The following is an 11484-nucleotide window of genomic DNA, read 5'->3' as shown; positions in this document are numbered from 1 at the left end:
CAGGCTCCCCCGTCCCTGGGATTCTCCAGGCAAGAATACTGGAGTGGGTTGCCATTTCCTTCTCCAATGCATGAAGGTGAAAAGTGAAAGTGAAGTCGCTCAGTCCTGTCTGACTCTGAGCGACCCCATGGACTGCAGCCTACCGGGCTCCCCCGTCCATGGGATTTTCCAGGCAAGAGTACTGGAGTGGGGTGCCATCGCCTTCTCCGATGGAATGATTAGAATCCCAATAATATTCATCTGTCCTAAAAGTATATAAGTTATTTTGAAAATTTGAAACATTTCTTTTAAGAAGTTCAGTGTAAACTTTTCCACATAGAAGCAAACACTGGAAATGGTATTCCCTGGAGTATTTGAATTCAGAAAACTTTAATTATAAAACCATTTAAATGAAATTATCCACTAGACCATAAATGAATGAATCAGCTCATGAAATATGCTGAGATGATTAGGGTCATCACTAGTTGTAAATAAGAAAACCAACCAAGAAAAGTTAAAGGCTCCATGTAGTGGTCAAATGAATGAAATGAATGTGTATATCTTGTTCAGTGAGGGTCAGGAAATTTGGGAGAATAGGCATTGTGTTTACCTTGATTTCGTCTTACTTCCATAGCATGGACTTAGAACTCAGCAGACTGAGACTAATTCCAGCTCCTCCACTGATTAGCTGACTAGGGTGCCCTTGGCTAACTCAATTAATCTCTTGGCTTCTTCTTTCCTTGTCCATGAAAAGTGAATATAGAGGAGTTGAGATGGATAAAGGATAGGAGGTTCGACCAAATCTAAGTCCTTTTGAAGTGTTAGGTATGATGTGTAAATAAACAAAATTACACAAGTCCCTTTGTTACTTTCTTGAAGATAGGGCAATAGAAAATAGTCTTTTCTCTTTGAAACACTAAAAATGATCAATATAAATAAGGAACTAGATGTTGGATAATAAAAATTTTCACCTGATTCAAATATTACTGGACACTACAAAATTATACATACTTTCCAGGGGTTCAAAATGCTGAAGAACGTGTATGTTGTCCAACTGTTGGGATAGAACAAAGCAATTAATTAGGAGACAGAGAAATAACAGAAATAAATTAAACCAGTATTAGAAAAAAATGAATGAGACAGAGGCTAAAACATATCAATGGATGCAAAAACATCTTTTTGAAACTGAATGGAATCAAAAACATATGAAGTGAAATTAGCCTAACAGCACCTGATCAGGTGGTTATTAACAGAGCTATCCAAAAAGAACACTCTCCTTCAGTTCCACCAAAAAATATTGAAACATTTGTTTAAAATATTATAAAATCATTTTCCTGTTTCAGTAACAGCATCTAGAATAAGCTGTGTTGACATCAATTGCTCCTAGCATCCATCATATCACCTATAGACTGGAGGTGTCAGAAAGTTCAGGACAGTTTAACACAGACCAGCCATAGAGAAGCCAGTTTTCTCACTGACTTAGAGAGTGTGAAGTAGGCAGGGTGGATCTTCCACAGGATTGTCCAGTCTTCACAGGTACCTCTGAAAGAGGTTAATACACCAACTTCCATTCACTTGAGCTGCTGCTTCCCTAGTGAAGCCTTAACAGGGGAGGACCTAAAGAGCTGGAAGTATGTGATTAGGAATAGGGCAAAGGAGAGGAAACATTTAGGGATTCGATCCCTTGAAAATGGAGGTTGGGCATACCGTTACATCAACTTCTTCCTTAACTTAGGGGTCACTGTAAAGATAAACAGTTTGACTGGCCCATCATCTATCATACTCGAGAACATTCTAGCAGAAAAGAAACCTCCTTAAAGACAGACTAGTCATATCGCTGTAATTTTAGATAACTTAGATAATTCCTGTTGCTGTTCAGTCGCTAAGTTGTGTTCGACTCTGCGACCCAATGGACTGAAGCATGCTAGGCTTCCCTGTCCTTCCTATCTCCCAGAGTTTGCTCAAACGCATGTCCATTGAATCAGTGATACCATCCAACCATCTCCTCCTCTGTCGCCCCCACTTAGATTATCAGATCACTCCTAATCCGTGAGTCCAGAAAATTGCCTGAAATGCCATATTTCACCAACTACTTGTTGAATACTCTAATTAATGAACACCACATTAATGTGGTAATAAGCAAAATTTAAAATGATGTAAACGGACACAAAAGTCTTGTGGCATGATCAACTACAGGAGGGTATAGAGAGGATATGATCTTTATTTGACTAAAAAAAATTTCTTTATAAAAACTCAATCAGGTTAGAATCTAAACATGTCTTATAAAATTATCAAAGGTGGCCACTCAGGGTTGCTTTACAATCCCTTTGAAAAACTCTAGGGGCTTTCTAATACCTATAACTAAAAAGTTAAAGTATTCACTGCTTGGTAAGAGCTTCCACTGCTGAGCAAAATATGCTAAAGAAATGATGCCTGTTGATGTGAATGGAGTTTATCAAATAAGATGCTATAGTTTTAAGAAGCAGTACTAACCAAGTGTGGAGTCACTCGCCAATCCAGTGTCTAGAAATAATGTAAACCCTGGATGTTAAAGTGTCAGGATAGTCCTGATAATCATTCATGTAATTAGCACATGAGATAGCAAAAAACTAGGATAGGGACTTCCCTGGAGGTCCAGTGGTTAAGGCTCCAAGCTTCCACTAGAGAGGGCAAAGGTTCAGTCCCTAGTCAGGAAACTAAGATCCCACATGCCTTCAAGTGGTGCAAAAAAAATAAGAGAGAGAGAGAGACAAAGAAAACTAGATAAAAGAAAATGTCTGGATGCTTGGCTCTGTCTTCCATGCATATACATAAGGTGTTTCAAGTATTAACATCTGCACAGGTTATCATCCACTGGGTGGGTCCTTGTGCCAGAAATATCAGGCATATTATAAACTTTATCACGTTAAAAATTCTCCTAACAACCCAGTTGGGTAGGTATCGTTAGTACTATTTTATAGATGATGAAATTCAAGCACCAAGAGGTTAGAAAAGTTACTCAAGGTAGAATGAGGAGGGTGCAGAGCTAGAATAAAAAGCCAGGTTGTCTGGCTGTAAACCTGTTTGTTTCTTTTACATTTTTTTAAACTAAAAACACTCCTAAAAGGGAAAACGGTATTCATAAAAAATGTTCATTTAACTTCATTCAAAGTAATAGAAGAAATTAAGAAAAATTTTTAATATTTGAATGAATATTAAAGCTATACATTTTAAAAAAGAAATGACATCAGATATTAGATTTCTAAGGAAATTTTCTGTTTTTAGAAAATATTAAAGTTTATGAAGAAATAAACTTTTTAAACCTGATTAACTTGTAAGCATTTTATAAGCTTCCAAAATAATATAGCAGTTATTCTAGCACTTTACTTGAAGGCTTTGTATTTTGTCAATATTTTGTCAAACAATAATTTAATAAAGTTTTGGTTTATGTAAAATCCAAATTTTCCTGATCTAACGGTTTTACTTTGAAGATCAACACTATAACTTTGCAACAATGGTTTTCAATGCACAGGTTTAACAGTCAGTATATAAAATCAAAAAGAGAAACATGTCAATGTCAATGAACATTTGGTTGACTATGTGGGGAGACATGTATTGAATGGGCAAGTCCCTTGCTTTTAAGGTATTTAAACACTTGCTTTTTCTAAAGGTGAACATAATTTAGTAGTTTCTAGGTTTATCTTCTTTTCTTTAAGCAACGTTTTTGTTTCTGACATGGGTTTTTAAACACCACCATTCAGTACACAAACATGTTGGCATATTGTTCCAGCTTCTGAAATAGTTGTCCTGATCCTAAAATGTCCATATAAATGAAAATTAGGGAGTCTCTATGTTGTGAAAAAGGGTTCTCTGGAACTTGGCCTGAAACAATATCCTTATTGTTGTTGTTTAGTTGCTAAGTTGTGTCTGACTCCTTGAGACTCCATGGACTGCAGTATGCCAAGCTCCCCTGTCCTCCATTGTCTCCCAGAGTTTGCTCAAATTCATATCCATTGAGTTGATGATGCTATATAACCATCTCATCCTCTGCCATCCCCTTCTCCTTTTGCCTTCAGCTTTCCCAGCATATGGACAATATTCTTGGCTGGCTTTTATTTTTATTTACATTGTATGTTTTGGGAGGTGACAGGACTGGCTGATGAAAACTATGGGTAGTGAGAAAAAGCAAAGGTCTAAGGCACTGAGTGATTCACTCACTGTCCTCTGTTCTTCGTAACACTGCTTTTCTTGTTGTTCACCCTTTACTTCTAAACAAATGGCAACCTAATTAATATCTTAATAGACTTTCTGCTATCCCTATTCCTATTTTTTAAACTGTGTTCAACAGGACATCGCGAATGTCTTAAAATTCAGCATAGACCCTTCAGCAAAGTCATATTCGTACCACCAAAAAAAATCCATATCTTCTTTTTTCCCCATTCCCATTCCTGAAATTGTCATCATCATTCTTATAGTCACACAAATTAAACATCTGTCATCTCTGACCCATCACCTTTATGTACTCTATCTAGTCTCTTCTTCTTGGATCCCTAGTCATACTTTGTAAGAAAACAATTTGGATTTGTGTGGAGTACCTGGGCTAGGCATTCCAGACCCGGAGGGCAGTGGGGTATGGGAGTTGGCACTGGCATCCATACTACTGGGGCAGAAGATTGTGGTGCAGGATATTTTCCAGGCTGGTACTGGATGGGGCGGATACTTCCAGTCTGCATGTACAGGGGGAAGGTACTGGGATGATGTGGACCATAGTATCCCATAGGCAAGCCTCCTGGGTAGCCTGCAGGTGGAGGGATAGCCAGTCCAGGGGGCCCTGCATTCAAAAACAAATGGAAGAATTACACATTATGAATGCTACAATATATGGTGTTTACATGGAAATGATATGGATCACACAACCTCCACTTAAAAATAACAAGGTGTTCCATTTTATGAGTATATAGAATGTACCAAAAGGCACTAAGGGGATTTATACCTTAACTCATTTAATCCTCTTAAATCTTATGAAGTAATTATTCCCATTTCAGAGGCACAGAAGTAAGGTTGAAATATCAAGTTAACATGCTAGCCTTTATGCATTAGTTTCCTTCTTTGGAGATGATAATATTTCTACTTCACTGGGTTGTAGGAAGATTAATGCCAGGCCTAGCATATAATTAGAATGGTAAATTTTTTTCCTATTATGTTTATTGCTACTATTGTTTAAGGTCTTCTCTGGTGGCTCAGATGGTAAAGAATATGTCTGCAATGGGGGAGACCTGGGATTGATCCCTGGGTTGGGAAGATCCCTTGGAGGAGGGCATGGCAATCCACTACAGTATTCTTGCCTGGAGAAGCCCCATGGACAGAGGAGCCTGGTGGGTTGCAGTCCATGGGGTTGCAAAGAGTCACACAACTGAGCAACTAAGCACATACACACATTGTTTAAGGTCAGAAAGACAGTAAGGTCTACTTAACGTCAAAGGGGTTCTTTTAAAGACTACTATCTAACTCCAGAATAGTTTCATCACCCCCTAAAAAATCCTTTATCAATTTCCATTCATTCCCCACCTTTCTCCCAGGCCCTGGAAACTCCTACCTCCACAAATTTGCCTAATCTGGACATTTCATATAAATAAAATCATGTAACACATAGCCTTCGTACCTGGTTGCTCTTTGTGGCATATTTTTTAAGGTTCATCAATGTTGTACCATGTATTAGTACTTCATTAATAAAAATTAGTGAAATAATCATACTCATGTCAGATAAAATTTCTTTTAAGATGAAAACTATTGCTGCTGCTGCTGCTGCTGCTAAGTTGCTTCAGTCGTGTCCGACTCTGTGTGATCCCATAGATGGAAGCCAACCAGGCTCCCCTGTCCCTGGGATTCTCCAGGCAAGAGTACTGGAGTGGGCTGCCATTTCCTTCTCCAATGCATGAAAGTGAAGTCGCTCAGCCATGTCTGACTCTTAGTGACCCCATGGACTACAGCCTACCAGGCTCCGCCACCCATGGGATTTTCCAGGCAAGAGTACAATATTTTATAATAAAAGAAGTGGCACTCTGTCAAGAAGACGTAACAATTATATATACCTAAAAACAGAATTTCAAAATATATCAAGCAAAAACTGACAAATATAAAGTGAAATAGGCAATTCAACAAACAATAGTTAGAGATTGCAATACCCCATTCACAATAATGGGTAGAATACATGAGCAGGAGATCAAAAAGGAACAGAAGTGTGAAACACTACAAATGAAACTAGACATAACAGAATGTATAGAACACTTGACCCAACAATAAACTTTAAAACATTCTTCTCAAATGCACACAGAACCTTCTCAAAGACAGACCTATTGGCTGGGCCATAGGACAAGTCTCAATAAATTTAAGACATCTGAAATCCAAACAAACTGTATTCTATTACAATGGAGTAAAACCAGATATCAATAATAACAGAAGGAAATTTGGGAAATCACAAATATGAGGAAATAAAATAATCTACTTCTAAATTATCAAAGGGATAAAAAAAAATCATGAGGGAAATTAGAAAATAATTTGAGATGAATAAAACAAAAACATAATATACCAATGCTTATGGGATGTAGCTGAAACAGTGCCTAGAGGGCAATTTATAGCTGTAAACACCGACATTAAAAAAGAAATATCTTAGACTTCCCTGGTGGTCCAGTGATTAAGAACAATGCAGGAGAAATGGGTTTGTTTTCTGCTCTAGGAAGATTCCACACACCCTGGAGCAACTAAGCTTATGGGTCACAATTATTGAAAGCCTGCGTGCCCTAAAGCCTGTGCTCTGCGTTGAAAGAAGCCACCACAATGAGATGCCCACACACCACAAAAAATAGCCCCTGCTTGCTGCAACTAGAGAAAGCCCAAGGGGAGCAACAAAGACCCTTGCAGACAAAGAGAAAGAAAGAAAGAAATATCTCAAACCAGTAACCTAACTTTCCACCTTAGAAATAAACCAAACTCAAAGCCATCAGGAGGAAATGATAAAGATTGAAATAGAAGAGAGTGAAATGAAAAAATAAAAATAGACAAAATCAACAAAACCAAAAGTAGGTTCTTTTAAAAGATCAACAAATTGAGAAACCTTAAGCCACACTAACCAAGGGAAAAAACAGACTTCAATTATTAAAATCAGGAATGAAAATGGGGCTATTACTAAAATCTTACAGAAACTAAAATATATCATAAGAAAATACGACCTTATGTATGCAAAAGCAGAATACTGCCCATGATTTCTGCACACAGCACAGCCAAGGGGGTGGGCTAACCTAAGCTATGCTTCCTGTCCAACCCACAGATTCACCCCTTCCCTCACTCCATTTAAGGAACCAGCTTACCTACTTGGCACCTGTTACTTGTTCTCACTCCCTCCTGCTGTAGCATGAGCCTCAGCAAGCCCTGTTTGAACTTCTCATCTGGCGTCTTATCAATTTCTATTTATTAAATAGTCCGAGGACCTAGGTCTATAACACTCACATAGGTAGACGCATAGTAGATGAAGGGATTAAAGAGGAGGGGCAAGGAACTGAGGCAGAGGAGATACCCTATGATGTAAGTGCTGACACATGAGACCCAGTTAGCATCTTCATGAGTGGGAAAGGTTTTAGACAGAACAGGCATAAAATGAGCAGCTGCACAGGGAAAGCTCAGTACCACATGGGTAAAGGCCATGTGTGAAGATTTAGCAAACAAAGCAGAAAGGAAGGTGGGGAGGAAGGGATGATGATGAAAGACCTCTACTCTGTGCAAAGGACTTTATGCTGATAACATGCAAACTGGAGTGACCAGTTTCACATTTAGAGCCTTTATGAATAGGAAGGCTGGATGACGCAGGAGGTGCCTGAAGGAGTCTAGATGGGAGGTAAGGAAATTTAATTATGATGAAAGGAGTAGAAAGTGGAAAAACAATGATCGACATTAAAGAGACATATTGTCTTGGTAACAGATGATATGAGGAAAGGGTCTCACGTTTCTGACTACAGGAGTCCAGTGTAGAGAAAGAACAGAGGGTATAAAAACAAGATGCCAAAGATGTATTGAGGATCACTGAGTTTGAGATCCCAGGTCACTAAGGGCAAGTGGTCTACAGGCGGGTGGAAATGTAAGTTTAGAGCAGGGGAGACTGATTTGGGTGCGAGCTGAAGGATTCCTAAGGCTTCCTGTTGGCTCAGTGGTAAAGAATCCGCCAGCAATGCAGGAGACAAGGGTTCAATCCCTGGGCTGGGAAGATTCCCTGAAAAAGGATATGGCAACTCACTCCAGTATTCTTGGATAGGAAAATCCATAGACAGAGGAGCCTGGTGGGCTACAGAGTCACAAGAGTCAGACACAACTTAGTAACTAAACAACAACAAAGAGATTCATAAGTGGTTAAAAGCAAATGAAACCATGGGATATTCCCAAGATTACTAAAGACAGTGTAAAAAGACAGATAAATGGACGAGATGAGAGGGGACAGGCTGGTGCAGCCGGGGGCTGGACAGGGAATCAGACCAAGGATCTCTGGGAATACCAGTTTCTAAGTGTGGTTTACACAGAGCTCTTGAGAGAGAGAGACTCAGGAGAGACCAAAGGAAAATAATGGCAACTAGAAACAATGTCAAATTAGAGCTAAGTGAGAAAAAACAGCTAATGTCTTTAGAATAAATGGAGAAAATTCAGTTTGTTGTAAAGAACATATTGGGTTGGCCAAAAAGTTCATTTAGTTTGGGAACATATTATTCAATAAAATTCTTGGTGAAAATGAAACATATGCTTTTTATTTGTACTTAAAACTGAACACAGTTTTTGGCCAACGAAATACTTTCAATTTCTTTAAGAATTGTATTCATGAGTACCCAAACTGAACTAGATATTGGGTATCTCTCTCCTCTTTAGAACTATTATTAAAAAACAACAATGTCATATAAACTATCTCAAAAATACTAATTGTTATATCATTTTAATGAGTTGATTAATTATTGTGGTATTAACCATGTAATCTTAGGATAAAAATACCTCATGGAACAAAATTTGAAGATCAATAAATTAGCAAGAAAATTACAATTTAGATTATGGTGCTATTCAGTATACAGACTATATTTCTAAAAAATTATATAAAAATGTATATAATCAAATGATTTGTAAGAATGCATTATTCTGAGATGTTAGGACAAGAACATTATATGTGTGGGAAATGGTAGGTGTTTTATACTCCCTTTTAAGATTTAAAACTGCTTTTAAAAGTTCTGATTGTTCTGCAAGAAAACACAACACAATAAAACATGTTTAACTTTGTATAACTTTGCTATGGAGCACTGTCCTACCATTATTAGTGTGAGAAATACTGCTTTATGGAATTTGTATTTTCTTAGTCATTTTGACTATTATCCTTTTTTACTTTAAAAATATATGTCATTTTCTCTTTCAATAGACTATACATAACAAAGGTTTCTTTATTAACTATTCTTTTAAATATGTTTGGGTCAAAATTATTTTCCGTGGGAATAAATATCCAGTAATATAATGCAAATGGAATATATAATTGAACCTTAGGAAATTCATTAAAGCTAAGTATTTCAAATATAGTATTTCCAGTTCCTTAATGCAAATTAGGGCTTCCCCAGTGGCTCAGAGGCTAAAACGTATTAAGGGGACAAAATTTGCATCAGTATAAGAAAGTATATTGTTCAGCCACTAGATGGTGATCACAGTAAATTTTTGTTGCCGATTCTCATAACTGAAAATTCATTAGTCGTATGCTCTTCATCATAATATTTTTCAACTTACCTACTCGTTTAACTTGAAGGCTGTATCCTGCTTTCTTGCTAATTTTTTGATACAGAAGGGAACAGACAGACACTCCCAGATGAACAGAACATGATTTATAGCCAACACTTACTTCTTAGAAATGGTAGTTTCTGTTCTAGTATAACCTAGGTACTTGGATATAGAGCGACTGGTGAATATAAGATAGATTATGTAGATAATTTGATAGTCACTGAAGTAAAATGTAGAGTAATGGTCAGATACAGTGAAATTATGACCCAGGGTTGTCAAAAATTTGGATTTAGCAGGCATTAAGTAGTAATGAGGGGTTATACAGGGGCTGTATGCTCAGATTCACATAACACACATACACATGAGGGAAAGAGGAAAAGGAAGCCAAACTTCAGAAAGCACTGCAGAGACAAAGGCTACCTGAGCTCCATGGATCGTATGTCTGCAGCCAAGAGAACACCCATGCCAGTATCCTGTGGATACCAGGGTTTCTTCTGCACTTCCACAGCCTAATTCACTTGTTTCTATCTCAAAACATATGCTTAAATATATATTTAAAGAAGTAGCACTACACTTTATCATTTTCTAAATCATTAAAATGTATTTGAATATAATCCTGATTAAAAGTTATTTCCTCAGTCAAAAGACTATTTAATTTTTAAAAAGCTACATACTGCCCACATACTTATGAGCATCCATTTTCCTGAGTCCCTGAATACAGTATGAGTTTTCAGACTTACAAAAATATTTGCAGAACAACAAGCTCCTTAATCAGAACTTGAAGCCATTTGCCTCCACCGTTCTGTACTTCTCCTGGCGTTTGTCCCATGAATGCCTCAGACCAGACCAACATGACCATGAGCTTTTGGACATAGTGTTCTTTCCTTTGATTGAGAAATTCCTCATTGTGCCAGGAAAACTTGATTTCCTCAGTGATTCCCTCCAATCCCCCATAAAAGTAGTTACTGCCTTTGTACACTTACAACATCCTCTTCATTCTTAAGCAAAAAGAGTGCCATCAATGTTTGTACAATTTTCTTCCTTAGTTGCCTATAAATCCTATGAAGACAGGAATATGATTCTAATTAACATCTAGTAAACTACTTGGCCCCCTGTAGGCATTAAATATTTATTTATTGAATGATTCAATTAATTAATTAGTTAATTTTAAAAGCAATCTTAACTATGAGGATGGTTTTCTGGAGAGGGGAAAGATTCTTTCCAAATATTTAACCTACCTGGTACAAAACTGGAACTGTACTCAGGAGGGGCACCAGGCCTTGGATCAGGTGATGTTATTTGATTCTCTGTTTCATCTGCAGGTTTCTTAGGGGCTGTGGGGACTATATCTTAGGGGTGAGAAAGGTGGTACATGGTTTACAATGGGAATGATAATATGATAAGAGAATATATTCATTTTTTCTGTTGGTATGCATCAATGAACACGACCAATATTAAATATACTCATTTCTTATAAAAAGCAACTCAGTATGTATATTAGATATCAACCTATAAATATATTTTTAACTATTACCTCTTTGCAGACTTACTTTCCCACCTGCATTTTTCCTTTACCTAATTTGCCCCCATGTACAACCAGAGATTTTTTTCATTACCTATATGCCACTCTAAATCCTTTTTAATCCTTTTCTGTCAATGATAAATAAGAATGTTCATATATATAAATGAATAAATAAATGTATATATATATATATATTCTTCAAATATTAAACACAA

At 37.2% G+C, this 11484-nt stretch overlaps 1 protein-coding gene across 1 annotated transcript in view; it reads right to left on the bottom strand.

The window, feature by feature from the left end:
- Positions 1-11484, bottom strand: part of PLSCR4 (phospholipid scramblase 4) — a 112160-nt gene that overhangs the window by 8003 nt on the left and 92673 nt on the right. The window contains exons 4-6 of the mRNA XM_010858292.1: positions 10986-11096; positions 4554-4789; positions 991-1033 (exon numbers count right to left, since the gene is read on the bottom strand). Of these exons, the coding sequence (XP_010856594.1) occupies positions 991-1033; positions 4554-4789; positions 10986-11096 (390 nt within the window). The remainder of the gene's footprint in view (positions 1-990; positions 1034-4553; positions 4790-10985; positions 11097-11484) is intronic.

Source organism: Bison bison, unplaced genomic scaffold, assembly GCF_000754665.1.
Source record: "Bison bison bison isolate TAMUID 2011002044 unplaced genomic scaffold, Bison_UMD1.0 scf7180017864384, whole genome shotgun sequence".
Taxonomy (NCBI): Eukaryota; Metazoa; Chordata; class Mammalia; order Artiodactyla; family Bovidae; genus Bison; species Bison bison.
Note: the sequence above shows the minus strand (reverse complement) of the source record. Positions and strands in the feature narration are given on the sequence as shown.